Raw genomic sequence first — 19,575 nt, 5'->3', positions numbered from 1 at the left:
AAGCAGCTCTTGATTTCATGTCTGCAAGCCTCGCTTCCCTCTCCTCAGAAAGTTCATTGGCTCTTGAGGAAGCAGCTCTTGATTTCATGTCTGCAAGCCTCACTCCCTCTCCTCAGAAAGTTCATTCGCCCTTGAGGAATCAGCTCTTGTTCTCATGTCTGTAAGCCTCGCTTCCTTCTGCTCAGAAAGTTCATTGGCTCTTGAGGAAGCAGCTGCTGTTCTCATGTGTGTCAGCCTTGTTTCTCGGTCTTCACATTTTTCATTGGCACATAATGCAGCTTTTCTTTTCGCATCAGCTGACATTCGTGCCATGAAATTCCTTTTCTTATGAGGCATTATTGTGGTAAAAATAGTCTGTAACTGGCAGTTTCTATATCCTCTCACATAGAAGTAATGTGACTGATATCAGCCTTTCCACCAACACACCCTAACTGACATCTTACTACCTTACACAAGCTTTGTTATACTGAGAATGTCCTTTGTTGCCTATATTAACCAATCACAGCTCAGATTAATTAACTGTAGCAAAATAGAAGCTGAGCTGTGATTGGTTGCTATTGGCAGCCTGATAAATCTTTGTGAGATGAGTTTTGTGTGTGCTGAGGGTGGTATATGTGTTCAAGCACGTGGTAGTGTGTGGCGCATTTTGTGTGTGTGTGTTCATATCCCCGTGTGTGGTGAGTATGAGTATCCCATGTCGGGGCCCCACCTTAGCAGCTGTACGGTATATACTCTTTGGCGCCATCGCGCTCATTCTTTAATTCTCCCTTTTTCACATGTGGCAGCTGTCAATTTGCCTCCAACACTTTTCCTTTCACTTTTTTCCCATTATGTAGATAGGGGCAAAATTGTTTGGTGAATTGGAACACGCAGGGTTAAAATTTCGCCTCACAACATAGCCTATGACACTCCCGGGGTCCAGACGTGTGACTGTGCAAAATTTTGTGGCTGTAGCTGCGACGGTGCAGAGGCCAATCCCGGACATACGTACATGCATACACACATTCAGCTTTATATATTAGATTTACTTAGAAAATGGGTGACGTGTTCAATACTTATTTCACCTGCTGTATATCTTGGCTCTGCTCATTTGTTTTTCTGCCCTCAATTACAGTTACTCGTGAACGTCGTATGTAACAAAGCAAAGTATGGTAAACCACAACTAAGCCACACATAGTCTTGATAAAAAATGTGACTCACTAAGTATCATATTTAGCTTTTAAAATTCTGTATAAAATGCCCTGACTGCCGCACTGATACTGTATTAAACCAGTATTTTGAATGAATACATTCACACTCCTTGGATATTTTACATAATGGTACCCTAAAAAATCTGCAGGTAAAGTCAGATCTAAATGTCCCCAGTGTGATTTAAATACACTTTCATTGCAGTGTGTAAGAAGTTTTTCAATAATGCAGTATAATCGTCAGGTGTGAATGTGGCTTAATATTCATCCTTCACCCAAAGTCACCAACTTGAAACAATAAAAAGCAGCCACTGGTAGAAAGTTCTTTATCTGATCACACGTAAATATTCAATGGGGACATTGAGTACAGAGAGTTCACATCTTTTTGGGATAAATGTATACTGTGGTATGTGAATAGAGGCTGAACGCTCACATAAAAGACAGCTAATGAAACGTCTGCGACGGGAAGCACAATGCAGCTGTTACTTAACAGGTGAACAGTTAGTGTGATTTCTATGGGGAAGGAAGAAAACATTAAAAGGACGCAAAATGATGTCTAAGAATAGAAGCCAGGCTGCAAAAGAGAATGGACACTTGTGGGGAACGTGGTAAGGATAAGTCATAGTGTAGTGCAGCCAAATGTCTCCACTAGACGTGAGAGCGTTATTATTCCTGAGACGTGACTGCCAAGGAAGTCTTAGGAAGCCATTACATCATCGATGTATGGCCGAGCACACTAGTCTTCTCTTCCTGAAGAGTAAAGCTATCTGGAAGCCGGGGGGGAACATGCAGGCACACATTTACATCTGTTTAACTACATCAAGAAAATGCTTATGGAAAGATCTGTATCATTTCCCCAGGCACCAAAACATTCATTTCCAGCACAACATGGAAATCTATAAGCGGTGCAGTCTTAGGAGACTTTTCAGTCTTCACATTCATGAAAGTCCATATCTTGCAGGAGAGAAGACTTCATTGGCTTTCACGACAAAAAATGGTGGCATATTACCAGGATATACGGCCAATAAAACCCCCGTAAAAAACTATGAACAAACCCTGCTCCATCAGAATACACCTTAAAGCTTTCAGAAGAGATGCAGAAACTACACCAAAACTGCAAAGTGTGAGCACTGCCTTCAAAAGAGCTAGATTTTCCAATGTTGATGAAGGCAAATCATAGTCTTAAAAGGGAATCTGTATGCAGATTTTTGCTATGTTACCTGAAGACAGTAAGATATATCGGCTGAAACACAGAATTCAGGGATGTTTCAAGTGTTAAAGTGCTGCTGTTGTTTACTAACTGTGAAGGATTTATTCTAAGAGATTAACATTGCTGGACTATATTAATCCGGCAACGCCCCCTTCTGTGACAAGCACCTCACTGTTTATGAACTTTGTACATAGAGAGCTGTGGTGTGGGTGGGGCTAGCTTTCTCAGCTCTGCTTCATTCTAAATCTAAAAGTTCTGATTGTGTGAGAATGGCTGCACCCAGTAACCTAAGTGATACATCGTTGGATTCAGGGCCTCTTTGCCTACCATCAAGGTGCTCTCAGATGAGGTAGCAAAAACCTGCCGAAAGATTCTCTTTAAGTGGGAACACCTAATAGAAAGAAAAATTATTAGAAAAAAAAAAACCTTAGTAACCATCTTGTCCGCAGGTTGTGTTTGGTTTTACAGATCTGCTCCAACTAAATGAATGGGGTTAAGCTGCTACGCCATGAAAAGGACAGGTGTTGGTATAATTAAATTCACTAGTATCACAACAAAAAGTACAAGTAAAAATAAAAGTCCATAACAATTAAAATTTTAATAAATAGTTATATAGGGAGTGAGTCGTCTACAATTCTAAATAATCCACCACTGGGAAAAGAAAGCTGAATTGGAAAAAAAATCAAAAGTCAAGGATGCCTCAATACAATCTCCAGCCCACACAAACGAGAAAGGTTTTGTGCAGCCATCGTGTCTTATCCCAAGTGATAGGGAGACATATGGTGATCTGGTACTTGGATAACGGAATTGAATGCCGGCTGTTCTGTCACAAGGGACTCAGTCTCAGAATAGGTTTCCTACATGTGATACAGTCACAATACACAAAAGATAACTCTGCTCTGCTTTGGCAAGTTAGTATTGTTCAGCAATTTTATTGTGCTAATATCTATATAAATTCTACAGACAAATGTCAGAATCAGAATTATGGTGCATCTGTGATATTTATGACTTTTTAGAGTTTTATTTTACTGTTAGGAGTCAATGGAGGGTTTAAAATCACCTTGATCAATGAAATATTTTATGCATATTTCCATTTTGTTGGACTCTGTTTAAGACTACAGATGTAGCATTTCTTAAAGGAACACCCAGGAAAGAAATCAAAATGCAGCAAGTTAACACTTAACACTACTAGGACAACCACTTCTTGATCTAAATGTTTGGCCCCAATAAAATAAAAAAGCTTATACTCACCTCCTGTGTCGGCGTCGTTCCAGCAGCGTCGGCACTCGCTGTCCCGGGGCTCCCGTGAGCCCGGTGCCCCATCAGGGCTGGCATCACTATCCCCGCTTTCTGTCAAACTGAACATGAAGAGGAAGTCCGGGCTGCAGCTGATCTCTGACTTCCTCTTTGTGTTCAATTCGTACGAAGTCAGGGACAGTGACGCCAGCGCTGATTGGGCGCCGGGTTCACATGTCATAACAACAGCACAAGAGCCCCGGGACGTGTGCCGACACCGCTAGAACGGCCCCAGCACGGGAGGCGAGTATAAGCTTTTTTATTTTATTTGGGCTATGAGAAGGAGTTGTCCAAGTAGTGGACAACTTCATTAAAGCAAAAGCCACTGAACAGGGCATCCAGCGGATGAAGATTGTGCAGGTCATGAACCAGCCGTTTGCCTAATACAGTTTTCCTGTTTTGCCTAACATTTTTCTATAATATGATATTTTAGGAAATTTGCCTACAACTGATTCACTGATGTTTTCAGGGCTCGCATACCTACACTCCAGATGTACTGAAGCTCACATACTTCAGATTTATTCAATCCCATGTTATGCAATCAAAAACTGAAAAATAACATAGAAAAGTTAAGCTCAAAGAAGTCCAGGGAGCTGAGATTGGGGGGGCTCATATATGGAGCATTCTCACTAGAATTTCACACGAGTATATAAAAAAATGTTCTATCTTCATCTAGAAAAAAAATGGATGATTTTTCATCTGCACTGTCAACTGTATTTCCATTTACAGCCATATGGCATGTGCTTTTATACATCAGAAGTGAATAAAATTTACAAGAATAAATACAGTTTCCTATGCTAATAATTGCAATGTATCTGTAAAACTCCGATGTAATGTGAATGATCTGTATGGAATTTGATTTTCTTTGCGCAGACATAAGACTTGAATAGTCAAGTCTCATATGAAGTACAGAGGAAACGAGTACATGCTGAAATTTTTTCACATGGACATTCGGTCTATGTAAAAAAAAAAGGTCATCTCAACAGAATGATTGAATAACATTGGTCCTTGTGCTGGCAGTTTTTTTTTTTTTTAACACTGACCGAAAATACTGCAGTGTGAATGCACCCTAAAGCTGCTTTCAGATCTTACTGTGACATTGAGGATCAATAATATATATTTTATTTACTTTGTAGAAAACTATCTTCCTCTCCCTTTATTTACGCAGGTACATCTGAACCAGGTCTACGGCCAAAGACCTTTGAAACAAACCTTTGATCTTAGTTGATTGAACAAATTGTTGTAATCTTTATTGAAATACACATCTCCATAAATGGATGTCTCAAATGGCCATCAGCTATTCTGGCCGGAGGAGGCTGCACCTGGAGATGTATTTTCCCAGCAGCAAATTGTACTATTACATGGAGGCTACACAGTGGGAACAACACTTACAGGGCTCTCCATCCTATCGAGAACTACCATAAGCTATGAAAAGGGAAAGAGTGTCATAGGACAGCATCATCATGATATAGGTGATCACGTTTCTTCAGATGGCTGTTAATTTGTATTAGTATCAAGGCTGTGGAGTTGGAGTCCATTTTGGTGGAGTCGGAGTTGGTATAACATGGACGGCCTCCGAAAATATATAACAAATCAGGTTCAGTAGTACAATGCAGGATGTGCCGGAAATATTTTCATAAGAATTTGGGAAAGTTATGAAATGTCCCAGGTCCTGCCCATCGTTCTTGGCACCCATGAAGTTTAACGGGGTTTTCCCACGAACAAAAGTTCACTTTAATCAATAGATCTTGTAATAATAAGTTCCACAATTGGATGTGTTTAAATAAAATGTTCCTGTGCTGAGATAATCTTATACATGTGCCCCTGCTGTGTACTGTGTAATGGCTGTGTATGACCGTGCAGGAACATGGTCTGATCATACCACATCTCCTGGGCAGGAGGAGGAAGCAAAAGAGTATACAGACAGGACAGCATGGGATCATAAATGAGGCCGTGCTGTGGCGTCGGAGTTAGAGGTTTGGCTTACCGACTCCACAGCCCTGATTAGTATGCAGACTTCATCTGTCAGAACCTGGAGAAATTTAAAGCCAGCTAACACAATAGACGCTTCAGCCGATCGTTCGGCTGACAGCCATCTTGCGGTCTTTCCCATACACAGGAGCACTCATTTGGCCTTGCGCGCCTTAGTTCTCAATGAGAAAGCCGCAGACAGTCATCTCTGCCAGTGGCTTATCTTCGGAAGAACAAAGCATTTTTCAGTTCAATATTGGACATGACTGATCAATATCGGACATGACTGATCAATATCTTCCCCGACGATTCAGCCGACACTAGTCTAATGTATTTGGGGGCTTAAAGCATTTTTCCAACTCGTGTATTTTATTGAAAGAAAAGCTAGAGATCTGGGGCAGCACCCACTGTGGAACCTAAGTATCAGATTCCTACTATTGTTTAATGATGTTAATAAAAGAATCAGTCTCACACATACAACACATTTTGAGGCGGCTCTTCATTAGATCATATGTGTCATATACAATATGACACAAGTTACTGTGGTTCCACTGCTGGTTGTACCAGATATCCAAGCTTGTAATGAACTTCAAACGCTTTAAATTCTATTTCTGCAGCACTCGCTATCATCCTGGAAATAATTAAACATTTAAAAAAAAAAAAAAAAAGTGACATTATCCCACGCATGCCCTTGTCTGCTTTCATTTGACAGATTAAAGGAATTGCCATCTGCAAGCCCATGTAGCATTAGTTATGCCTATCAATAAATATACACTTTCATTACAGATACATTGCTTTTTAATTGGAAAAGCCATTGCACACTGAGCATATAGCCATAAATGAAGCGATCGCGCTCAGTGACAAGTAATGAGAGGTAGTCTGCCAAACAGTGCTCAGGATGGATGCAAGGCCAGAGAGGAGGCAATCCCTCGCCAGCAGCAGATCATTATATAGCCATCAATATATGTACTTGGGGTCCAGAGGAGGGCCAGAGATTTCTGGATGAGAACGTCTAGCAAAGTCAAAATACATAAATCAGTGTCTACGGCAAGGCCGCCTACTATGTGTGCACGGGAAAATATATATTGTTTTCTCAACCTTTCTCTTAAGTCATCCAAACAGCGCTGCAAGTGAACTTCTCCTGCTGTAATAAGGACGTGTTCTCCCGTCTCCTGAATCAACACTTCAACGCAGGGATCCGCCTGATTTAAGAGCTTCATTCCTTTCACCAGTTGTGGCATTTCACCTGCAAAAAGAATTATATGTGCATGAAACTTGGGATTTGTAATCAGAGTCCAAAATGCATCAGAAAAGTTGGAACGTTTTCAGGGCAGTTCCACCTCCAACAATATTGCCCCAGCCTTAATCTACATAAACAGGGAAGTTCGTTTGCAAATATTTTTCTTTACTCTTTTGGCATTCATTTTGTATTTCATATTATTTTCTTCATTCATACATACAGCTACTATCTACATCCTGCAGCTTAGTAACCGCAACCATGCTTCCAGACACATGACCTCAGAGTGGCATCATATGGTGGTTTGTGCAGTGTTTGTTGTATGCGCCACATAAGCTTCCAGCTCATACTTAAAGGGAATCTGTCAGCAGGTTTTTGCTACCTCATCTGAGAGCAGCATAATGCAGGCAAAGAGAAGCTGAATCCAATGATGTGTTACTTAGATTACTGGGTGCAGCTGTTCTGACACAACAAGAGCTTTTCGATTTAGAATGAAGCAGAGCTGAGAAAGCTAACCCCACCCACACCATAGCTAACCCCACCCACACCAGTCTCACCATGTACAAAGTCCATAGACAGTGAGGTGATCATCACAGGAGGGGGTGTTGCCGGACTAGTGTAGACCAGCAATGTTAATCTTAGTGATAAATCCTTCACAGTTAGTAAACAACAGCACACTCTTTGACAAGTGACACATCCCTGAAATCTGTTTCAGCCTCTATCTCCAGATGTCTTCAGATTAACCTGCCAGCAGATTCCCTTTAAAATGTATCCACAGCCTCCCTGACTGGACAAGTGTCCTTCAGCCCTTTGACATACAGTATCTGCACTCCAGATATCTTTATTCTGCTGTATGGAATAGTAGAATAAAAAAGTGACATCAAGGTTAAAAAATGTATATGGCACGGCATATTTTTTGGGGGGGTGAATATGTGGGTGACAGATGCCATTGTATACAGAGGCTTACATTAGCGGTACACATTGGGAAAGCCTCCTGATATCTATTTTAGACAGACAATAAAAAAGCATTAAAGCATCCTAACAGCTAAGGCTATGTTCACATTTTCATTTGCACTTTGTTTTTCTGTTCCATTTAGAGGTGTTTTATGAAAACTAGTCAAAAGCAAAAGTCAACCAATCACAAAGAAAGAAAAAAGTAAAACTCTGACTGGTTGATTTAGGCATGTGCTCCATCCCGCTCACGTAATTAAGAGGTATGTATATTAGAAGATGGATATGGCAGAGAGGGAAGAAGGGATCAGAAGGTTGGGGCTGGAGGTGGATATGTAAGAGAATTGCTGTCTAGAAAAGCCTTACAGAGAAATGAGTGTAGGCAGATAAACTAAAACTAGCCATACCGGAAAATGTGGCCAATCAATCAATCATATGTCACATGCTTCATAAGACCAAACTAGACCAAACTAGCAGATTAGAGACATATTTTAATGAAAAAGTGTAAAAAGTTAACGAGTAAAGTGGCAAGTGTTGACCACAATCAGCTGATCATGCCACAGAAGTGTAGTTTCAGCCGACAACGGCCAAATGAAAATGAAAAAAACCCAACATCACAGATCAAATATTTGGCAGACAATCAACAACCATTTTTTATTTGTAACTTTTAACAGCTGATCAGAAGATACAGGTGCAACTCACTAAATTAGAATATCATCAAAAAGTTAATTTATTTCAGTTCTTCAATACAAAAAGTGAAACTCATATTATATAGAGTCATTACAAATAGAGTGATCTATTTCAAGTGTTTATTTCTGTTAATGATTATGGCTTACAGCCAATGAAGACACAAAAGCCATTATCTCAGTAAATTAAAATAATTAACAAAAACACCTGCAAAGGCTTCCTAAGCGTTAAAAAAGGTTCCTTAGTCTGTTTCAGTAGGCTCCACAATCATGGGGAAGACTGCTGACTTGACAGATGTGCAGAAGGCAGTCATTGACACACTCCACAAGGTCCCAGAGTTCCAATTTTCATTTGGAAATCAAGGTCCCAGAGTCTGGAGGAAGAGTGGAGAGGCCACAATCCAAGCTGCTTGAGGTCTAGTGTGAAGTTTCCACAACCAGTGATGGATTGGGGAGCCATGTCATCTGCTAGTGTAGGTCCACTGTGTTTTATCAAGACCAAAGTCAGCGCAGCCATCTACCAGGAAATTTTAGAGCACTTCATGCTTCCCTCTGCCGACAAGCTCTTTGGAGATGGAAATGTCATTCTCCGGCAGGACTTGGCCCCTGTCCACACTGCCAAAAGTACCAATACCTGGTTTAAAAACAACAGTATCACTGTGCTTGATTGGCCAGAAAACTCGCCTGACCTTAACCCCATAGAAAATCTATGGGGTATTGTCAAGAGGAAGATGAGAGACAACAGACCCAACAATGCAGACGAGCTGAAGGCTGCTATCAAAGCAACCTGGGCTTCCATAACACCTCAGCAGGGCCACAGGCTGATCGCCTCCATGCTACGCCGCATTGATGCAGTAATTGATGCAAAAGGAATCCTGACCAAGTATTGAGGGCATTTACTGAACATACATTTCAGTAGGCCAACATTTTGGATTTTAAAAACATTTTTCAAGCTGTTGTTATAAAGTATTCTAATTTACTGAGATAATGTGACTTTTGTGTTTTCATTGGCTGTAATCCATAATCATCAACATTAACAGAAATAAACACTTGAAATAGATCACTCTGTAATGACTCTATATCATATATGAGTTTCACTTTTTGTATTGAGGAACTGAAATAAATTAACTTTTTGATGATATTCTAATTTAGTGAGATGCACCTGTATCTCAGCCAATGTTTATCCTATGTGTATGCTCAGGTTTAGTCTTCCTGCATCCAGCAGGTCCTAAGACTATCTCTGAATAATAATAATAATAATAATAATAATAATAAGAATATACTTATTTTTATTGCGCCAACATATTCCACAGCGTTTTACAATTTTAGGGGGATTTGCACAGACAATAAAGACGTTACAGAATAAGCATAACTCAGATATCAAAAGGAGTGAGGGCTCTGCTTGCAAGCTTACAATCTATGAGAATCTCTGAAGAACAAAGATCTCACAAAGTGTATTTAAAATGGGTTTTCTCAATATCAGAAATGGCTAAATTGCAAAGTTACTGTTCTTAATAGTGATTTTTAATTTATTCACTGCTTGTTCCTTAGGCTACCAACCACCTATACTGTCTATCCGCAGTGGCTGGTCGCCAAGACAAGGAGAGCAACACTTACAAGCTCTTTTATATAGAGTTTGTAAGCACCGCTCTGAACCTGGATACAACGCTGGATCCCATCAGGGAGTGCATAAGGCTAAGCATGCATTCATGTCACTGGTCCAAGCTGTCAAGTCAAGAGTGCTTGGCCTCCTGGCAAGCAGGTAGTCAGGAGAAAGAGGAGCGGTGTGTTCCTGAAGATCTATGCTGAGACAAGCCCTTTAAGAAATCATTTCATAAATGTTGAAACTCCCTGAAATGACTTGTGATTTGTCTAGGAGCAGTGTATACCTCTGCGGTGTAGAGCTCCATCACAAAACCTCATTACATTCATGGCCAGAAATAGCAGGCAGCAGAGCTGCCCAGATCGGGACGGTTTCGGTCTGGTTTATAACTGCTGATATTCTGTTCTGAAGCACGGATACTTCCGTTTTTAATTTACTCTAATGTGTGTACATAATGTCTCACATAAAAACCGTTATAAATAAATAGCACAGAGAAAGCCAACAAGCAATTGAAAGTGGATCAAGCTGGCGCGGACGTGACTGCGGTGAATAGTACTTAGCAGGTATTAAGTAGCCCCGGTTTATATATTCACCACAGAAGCCAAAGGCTTTGTTTTGTGAAGGGGAACTGAAGTCAGAGTGGATTAAAAGAGCCACTTAAGGAAACTGCAGACCCTACGATAAAAACACTGAGGAGAACGCACTGCTGGGACGAGATGGATGGTCAGCATTAAGCCCACGCACAAAATGGATGACTGCACGTGTGTGCAAGCGCGGCCTTTAGAATGGCAGACAGATTGATTTCTGACCAGATGTGATCGGCTGTAAGCAATATTCAGGAATGAATACTATTAAAGCAGAAATTTTATTTGCCTGTGCTTTTAATACTTAAAATATGCCCACTCCACTTAATATCAAGCCTATCTAATGTAGTAAATACTTATTTTTGAAGACCATGGACACCTTTATCAAGTAGTGTGACTATTTCACATATTAGTGGTTGTCTTGAATTAAATTAAAAAAAAGTCTAACTGTTTCAGACTGCAATCTTCATTTTTTTTATATACACTTTCACATCCCCCGATATGCACTTATTCAACCTTCTCCTAGTTCCAGGCTTTTCTCATATGCTCATGTTCCCTCCAGTAATACAGGCTGGATGTAAGGTCTATGTGTCATTAGCTCTAATGAATCAGCACAGCTTCATTCCTGTACTGCTTTCACTTTTCAACGAAAAAGATGTAGCCCCTGACTGATCTCCACACTGGCATACATTCTGCTCTGCTGTGTACAAACTCCTCACCTTCCTGTAGGTATCTCCCACTGACTTTACACTGTGTGCAGAATTATTAGGCAAATGCGTATTTTGATCACATGATACTTTTTATACATGTTGTCCTACTCCAAGCTGCATAGGCTTGAGAGCCAACTACCAATTAAGTAAATCTGGTGATGTGCATCTCTGTAATGAGGAGGGGTGTTGACCAATGACATCAACACCCTATATAAGGTGTGCTTAATTATTAGGCAACTTCCTTTCCTTTGGCAAAATGGGTCAGAAGAGAGACTTGATGGGCTCTGAAAAGTCCAATATTGTGAGATGTCTTGCAGAGGGATGCAGCAGTCTTGACATTTCCAAACTTTTGAAGCGTAATCACTGAACAATCAAGTGTTTCATGGCAAATAGCCAACAGGGTCGCAAGAAGCGTGTTGGCCAAAAAAGGCGCAAAATAACTGCCCATGAATTGAGGAAAATCAAGCGTGAAGCTGCCAAGATGCCATTCACCACCAGTTTTGCCATATTTCAGAGTTGCAACGTTACTGGAGTATCAAAAAGCACAAGGTGTGCGATACTCAGGGACATGGCCAAGGTAAGGAAGGCTGAAAAACGACCACCTTTGAACAAGAAACATAAGATAAAACGTCAAGAATGGGTCAAAAAATAGCTTAAGACTGATTTTTCAAAGGTTTTATGGACTGATGAAATGAGAGTGACTCTTCATGGGCCAGATGGATGGGCCAGAGGCTGGATCAGTAAAGGGCAGAGAGCTCCACTCTGACTCAGACTCCAGCAAGGTGGAGGTGGGGTACTGGTATGGGCCGGTATCATCAAAGATGAACTTGTGGGACATTTCGGGTTGAGGATGGAGTGAAGCTCAACTCCCAGACCTACTTCCAGTTTCTGGAAGACAACTTCTTCAAACAGTGGTACAGGAAGAAGTCGGTATCGTTCAAGAAAAACATGATTTTCATGCAGGACAATGCTCCATCACATGCACCCAACTACTCCACAGCGTGGCTGGCCAGTAGAGGTCTAAAAGAAGAAAAAATAATGACATGGCCCCCTTGTTCACCTGATCTGAACCCCATAGAGAACCTGTGGTCCATCATAAAATGTGAGATCTACAGGGAGGGAAAACAGTACACCTCTTGGAACAGTGTCTGGGAGGCTGTGGTGACTGCTGCACGCAATGTTGATCGAAAACAGATCAAGCAACTGACAGAATCTATGGATGGAGGCTGTTGAGTGTCATCATAAAGAAAGGTGGCTATATTGATCACTATTTTTTTTGTTTTTGCATGTCAGAAATGTTTATTTCTAAATTTTGTGCACTGATATTGGTTTACCTGGTGAAAATAAACAACTGAGATGGGATTATATTTGTTTTTTATTAAGTTGCCTAATAATTCTGCACAGTAATAGTTACCTGCACAAACAGATATCCTCCTAAAATAGCCAAATCTAAAAAAAAAACCCACTCCAACTTCCAAAAATATTAAGCTTGAATATTTATGAGTCTTTTGGGTTGACTGAGAACATAGTTGTTGATCAATTATAAAAATAATCCTCTAAAATACAACTTGCCTAATAATTCTGCACACAGTGCACACTGTGCTTATTCTGAGAGGAGGGAGAGTTAGAGAAAACAGGCCATGCAGATAGATAACTCTGGGCCTAAGGGAATGGCAGCCGTGCCTATATCAAAAGTTTGACAAAGCCAGCTATGTAAAGGACTTACACAGACTCTACTGCAACCTTTTTTATTGGAGATCATTGCTTTTAGCATTTAAAAATCAAAAGGAAAAAAAATCAGTGCTAAGGTGTCCATTAAAAGGAAATGAGTCATGAGAAATGTTGACATCAGGGTTTTATGTTAAACATATTTTGTAATTATTTTTGTCAACTTTTTTTTTTCATATCACAATCTATTAAAAATAGAAATCTTGCAATTTTCACTCTGGTCAGTGGGACTTTTTAGACTGACTTTGTTGTTTCAAGAAATTCACTTGTAGATTAGCAGTGGTAAACAAACTCTGAACCCATCTTTTGTATTTGAGCATCTAATGAGGGTGTGCAAAGGTCATTGTGAAGGAAGGGGGAGCAGGGTCAGCTGTGACATCACCTAATATGATTGGTGGATCCTGTGCTATCAGCTATAGATAGAGGTGTTATCAGTCATCATAACCCTGCCTCTGATGATCTGTACTGTTGAAAACTCTTCCCAAAAAGACAGAAAGTAGGAGTTTAATATAGCCTAGTGGCCAGTGTAAAAATTGCTAGATTATTCATTTAGTAATTTTTTTTTTTAACTAAAGATCATGATAACAAAAACCCATTGCCAACATTTTGGAAAAAAATACATGTGTAACAAAACATGATTAAAACAATAGGACATTTTCTGAAGACACATTCCCTTTAATGAGATCATAATGAAAACTTTTATATAATCACCAAAATATTCCAACATAAACTTTAAACAATATTAAAGGGAGACGGTCAACTGATTCATGCTGTCCAAACCGTGGGAAGCATGAATCAAATCCTGACTTCAAGATTGCAGACTGGCAGTGCTGTGGAGTCAGAGTACATTTTGGTGGAGTTGGAATAAAATGGACAGACTCCTAAAATATATAATAAATTGGTACAGTAGTTCAATGCAGGATGTGCTGAATATTTTTTCATAAGAATTTGGGAAAGTCATGAAATGTCCTATAAATGTCTGTTCTATTTCGGATCTAAGGATTTAAGCTTTTAGTTGAGATGACTCTGTGCTGCACTTTATGTACACGCTCAGTAGTAAAGCTTCTTCTCTATAGATCAGAGGAAAAATGCATTGGGAAGGAAGGTCTGCACTCATCTCAGAACTGCTAGAGTGAACAGGAACACAGGATGAAGGCAAGAAAATAGCTTGATTTTTGTATCATAATGGTGATGAAAAGCCTGGTGTGACCATTTTACTACAGTAAATTTATCACTTACACGTGAGCCATGTATGAGGGGAGTTGGAGTCAGGGAAATTGAGGAGTCGGAGGTTTGGCTTACCGACTCCACAGCCCTGCAGTTTCAGAGAAAATATAGTTAGAGGATCAGACCAAGGACCAAAGACGAGACTAGGTCGGCAACGTCCTCAGCCTCCTTCTTCCAGCGTAAATGCAGGGGATTGACAAGTCTCTATCAGGAGCAGTGGACTAGACTGGACTAGTCTGATCTCTCAGATCTTCGAACAATAAACGCCAAAGCATTTCAGAGAATAATCAAACAGCCAGGCTCTGGTTCATGTTGCCCATGGTTTGGGCAGCATAAATCAGATGACAGGTTCCCTTTAAATGTACAGAATACAATACTACTAGAGAGGAACTTCTGTCTACTGTACAGAAGGCGGCCACTATCTTCTTAGGAAGGCTTGTATTAGGATGCTACTATTAAAATAAGAGGATGAAAAAGAAAAATTGTTGAAAACCTGGCTTAGATTGTGATCTCATAACATCTGAAGTTCAGTGGCTATAGGGTTTGTAATTATGAAGGGAATGACTCTTGGCTCGCCCCATAAATTCTGAGATTAGGTAACCTAACAATTTTATAACTTCAGTTATCAATTTGGCAACGAACCTCAGGTCACATCCAGAGTCAAAAACTATACAGCAATCACGGCAGATGATCCCTTCTTATCTACATGGCTTCCAACACCACTTTGCCTTGGTTCCTTTGATCATATCTTCTCAGTAAAGCTACTGGCATTCCTGCGCTCAGGGTTAAAACCGTTCTGCATCTGGAGCTTTTCGGATAACTCGGTGCCTGTGATCCCAATCACCAGTTTATAACTTCCGTGTCTCTGCCTTTAAAGGCCAAAATGAGTTTTCTGCCAGTTCATATAGCTGCCTGATAAAAGCGTCCACACACTTACCAGCATTTTCATCCCTCTGAAGAAATCACAGCTCATCACATATCACACTGCCTGCAGGTACAGAAAGTCCAGATGTCTGCACTATAGTCTATATTTATATCATTTAACCCTCAGAACCCGACACAAAAGACAGAGAATGTGCTCAGTAGCAGGCCCAAACAAAATTATGCAAATCGCCTCAAATATGAAAACCTGCACATTCAGAAGTTATTTGGATTTCAGATGGGAAACTGGAAAATATAATGCTATTTCGTATCAGCTACCATGTAAAGGGAATCTGTCAGCAGGTTTTTGCTATGTAATCTGAAGACAGCAGGAGATAGAGGCAGAAACATAGAATTCAGGGATATGTCACTAGTCAAAGTGCTGCTGTTCACTAACTGTGACGGATTTATCACCAGGAGATTAACATTGCTGGACTACACTAGTCCAGAAACGCCCCCTCCTGTGATAAGCACCTCACAGACTATGGACTTTGTACACTGAGAACCTGGTGTGGGCGGGGTTAGCTGTGGTGTGGGCGGGGTTAGCTGTGGTGTGGGCAGGGTTAGCTTTCTCAGCTCTGCTTGATTCTAAATCTAAAAGCTCTGATTGTATGAGAACGGCTGCACCCAGTAAACTCAGTGATACATCTTTGCATTCAGCTTCCCATTGCCTACATTATGCTGCTATCAGATGAGGTTGCAAAAACCTGCTGACAGATTCCCTTTCAATGAGCAAGTTCCTATATATGCCAAAGCCACAGGTTGTAGTGTTCCACCAAAGTTGTATGAGCTAGCATAACAAATAGGTGTGACATCTGCTCCTAGAAAGGGCCACTATTTCTGGGAATTTGCTAGCAATGCTGTTACAGAGTCATATGCAGTCAGCCATGTTACCCGGTTCTTGCATCCAACTGCTCTCGTAGTTTTGAGCAGGACTAATAAGAGGAGAATCATTGTCAGTACTCTCCGGCAGAAATGAGCGCGTAAATTCGGAGCCTCCTGTTCCAATATTTGAGTCAGAATTCCGTGGCCCTGAGAATTGCCTCCTACCTGCGGCAGTCTTATCATAAAATGGCCTGGGGTGATGTCATGTGTGCATCCTGCCACAATGATGATGCTGCGCCAGCTAATTAAAAGAAGAGCCAAGGATGCAGTCAGGTAGGTAGGAGGCAGTTCACAGGACTCCCATCAAGTGGCCACAGAATACTGACCTGGCCACTAGACCAGGGTTCTGCAAATCAATTCACTCATTTCTACTTGCTAGCTAAAGGTTTGTTTTTTTTTTACTGAAAAAAGCATATTGCAAGGATGTGCCATCACTGTCTGACAGGTAAAGGCCGAACTACCAGAACCCCCACTAAACCTCTGAATAAATGGGCCACGCTGATGCTGGGTCCAGCAGCGAGAGGTTACAGCTCCACCTCCTCTGCTTCCTTCTGCTGGTGGCCATGACTTTTCTTCTTGGATGTCATTGTGACAGGCACCTTTGGATGATGTCAACCTAGCCGCCTTTCTAAAAGTGACTTCAACCTCACTGCCTTGCTTGCAGAGCAAAGTACAACCTTGGCTGGGCAATGATTTCTGTGTTATTTTGAATTATTGATAATTTGTACATATTATGGGCTTTGTGACCAGGAAATCTGGCCAGGAAAACCCATTCCTCTTTGTCTGGAACAATGGCACTTTCAACAAAACACATCTAGAATATGCAATGAATGAATGCTTTACCTGCTCCGTTCTCAGCCTTCATTGATAATAAAATGGGCTATCAAAATAAAGTGACCACTTTGCCATCATTCAAAAGTGACAACTAAAATGGCTGCACTTCAATGGCATTCACTTTTGAGAAAAAAAATCTGGCTGACACAATAAAACAAACTATATTTAAAGGGAAAAAAACTGATTGCCATAGTGATATATTATGTACACACATTATTCACAAATATATTGAGATTTTGGGTGGAATTTTTTTTTTATGTTCCTTCTAATCTTAAATATTCATGAATAAGTGCCAATAACCATTCCCTATCATCTAACATAGCCCAATCCATGGTCGTAGTGTCAGGCTATGTAGCAACAAACAATATTAACAAAGAGAATGGTGACATATGGCAATTTAGTCACACACACTCAGGAGAAATGACAAAATATGGAATCTTAAAGGGAACCCGGTGACACCAGTTTTTTGCCACCTCATCTGATAGAAGTATGATGCAGGAAAGAAAAATGAAGACAAGCGCCCATAGGGTGATATTGTATGACATGTAGTGGTGGGGGATGAGATAGGGCTCACCTGATGGAGTTGTGATTGTCACAAATGCAATAAAAGCCTGTGTTAGTGTCAGCCGCTGCAGTCCACCAGCATCTAGGAAAGTCCCTTCTTCTGCACACAATAGATAATGGAACAGAGGATAGGCGCTCGGAGATCACCGCTGCAAGACATGAGAAGTTCCACACTCCAAGGTAGAAGAAAGCAGTTTTATTACGTGTTTCTGACTCGAACCAAGCCCTTCTTCAAATACAAACTCCAGACAGGGAGTATAGAACCTCTCACTTTCTGCAGCAGAGTGGTGATCTTCAAACGCTTATCCTCCATTCAACCAAGCATGATGTAGGGGCATAGACCCTGATTCCAGCAATGTATCACTTACTGGGCTACTTACCGTCATTTTGATACAATCCCAGTTTTATCTGCTGCAGATCTAGCAGTGCTCAAACGCTGAGCACTATATAACCCTGCCCACACTACTGATTGGCAGCTTTCTGTGTACACTGTGCATAGGCAGAAAGCTTCCACTCCGTAGTGGGAGAGGGGTTATACAGAGCTCATGAATATGGAGGGGGCTATATGGATGCAGGTTTACTAGTCTCCTAGTGATAATCTCTAGCAGTAAATACTGTGATTTTATCAAGACTTCAACAAGTTGTTGGTGGTGTTTTTCCTGAAGTGTCTTGTTTGATGTCTGTTTAATTCTTGCCATGGGGAATGTGAGAGTTTTCGGGCTGGGGAGGCAGATCACCCACACAAGAGTGACCTGTCAGTCAGGGAGCTGCGGATGGCAGTGCATGGGCAAAAATGGAAAGAGGACACAGAGCTGTGCCAAGCCTCCTGCACTGGCACATCATTTGCGTAACAAATAGATAAGGGATTACTTTGGAATGGAAGCAAAGATTAGAAAAAAGAAGGCAGAGATATAACCTGCATTACAGTCATGTTCCCTTTAAACAAAAACTTATTTTATTTTTATAACAATTTTAAAAAGTTGCCCTTCTCAAAATTTTAATGTGTGTCCTTAAAAGTTAAACCACACAAAAAAAAGTTAATGATTAACATTTCCCATATGTCTACTTTAAAGTGAATGTCAGTAGGATCAGCCCTCCTAAGACCTATCTATATGGACTTGTAAGTGATAGAAAGTTGAATACAATGATATCTTGATAGGTGTGATCCGATGACTTATTCCAAGGAAATCCATGTTTTTCCTATATACAAATGAGCTGTTAAGATCTATGGGCCGCACATAGATCTCCCTTTGAATCTGTCTCCAGAGCTTTTTTGAAATAAAAAGGGGTGTTACCAGTGTGAGACATGTAGCTCAGGACAGCAGTCTGTCAGTCATTACATGTCTCACACTGGTAATGCCCCCTTTCATGTAAAATAATCTCTTGAGGCAGATTCTTAGGGAGATCGGTGTTTGGCCCATATACGGTAATTTAACAGCTCATTCACATATTAAGAAAAATGTGAATTTCTCTGCAATAAGACCTCAGATATCAAGATATCATTGTATTCAGCTTCCTATGATCTATATCCTATGCTCATATAAATGGCTTAGGATGGTTGATCTTCCTGACAAATTTCCTTTAAGTTGGCATAGTTTTTTATACATCCATTTTTTGGGTGACAATAGAAGTCTTAGAAATTTTGCAGCAATTTTTCAAACTTTCAAGAAATAAGCAGAAAAATATTTTTTAGGGGTCGATTCCATTATCAAGTACCTTTGAGGGGCTGATAGGTTAAACTCTCCACAAATTACAACATTTATACAAAAAATGCATACCTTACAGCGTAATAGTATTACTAATAGTTTAGTAAGTTTGTTAACCCTTCAGGTGCTTTTCATGCTCTAATGCAAAGTGGACTGAATAAATGAAAAATTATTTTTTTTTTTCGTTCTAACCTCAAAATTTTTGAAACCGAGTAATTTGAGAAAAAAAAACAACAAAATTTGACTCACATTCTTCAGAGCCAGAAAAAAACGGC

At 40.4% G+C, this 19,575-nt stretch overlaps 1 protein-coding gene across 4 annotated transcripts in view; it reads right to left on the bottom strand.

Annotated features, from left to right (window-relative positions):
* The window catches only part of EFL1 (elongation factor like GTPase 1), a 410,413-nt gene that overhangs the window by 87,793 nt on the left and 303,045 nt on the right, over window positions 1-19,575 (bottom strand). For all 4 annotated transcript variants that reach the window (XM_073653133.1, XM_073653136.1, XM_073653134.1 and 1 more), the window contains one exon: window positions 6,763-6,910. In XM_073653133.1, the coding sequence (XP_073509234.1) occupies window positions 6,763-6,910 (148 nt within the window). The remainder of the gene's footprint in view (window positions 1-6,762; window positions 6,911-19,575) is intronic.

The sequence above is a fragment of the Phyllobates terribilis genome, unplaced genomic scaffold (genome assembly GCF_046119375.1).
Source record: "Phyllobates terribilis strain yellow unplaced genomic scaffold, ASM4611937v1 Scaffold_11__3_contigs__length_659146591, whole genome shotgun sequence".
NCBI lineage: Eukaryota > Metazoa > Chordata > Amphibia > Anura > Dendrobatidae > Phyllobates > Phyllobates terribilis.
The sequence above is the reverse complement of the archived record's forward strand: the minus strand, read 5'-3'. Positions and strand labels throughout refer to the sequence as shown.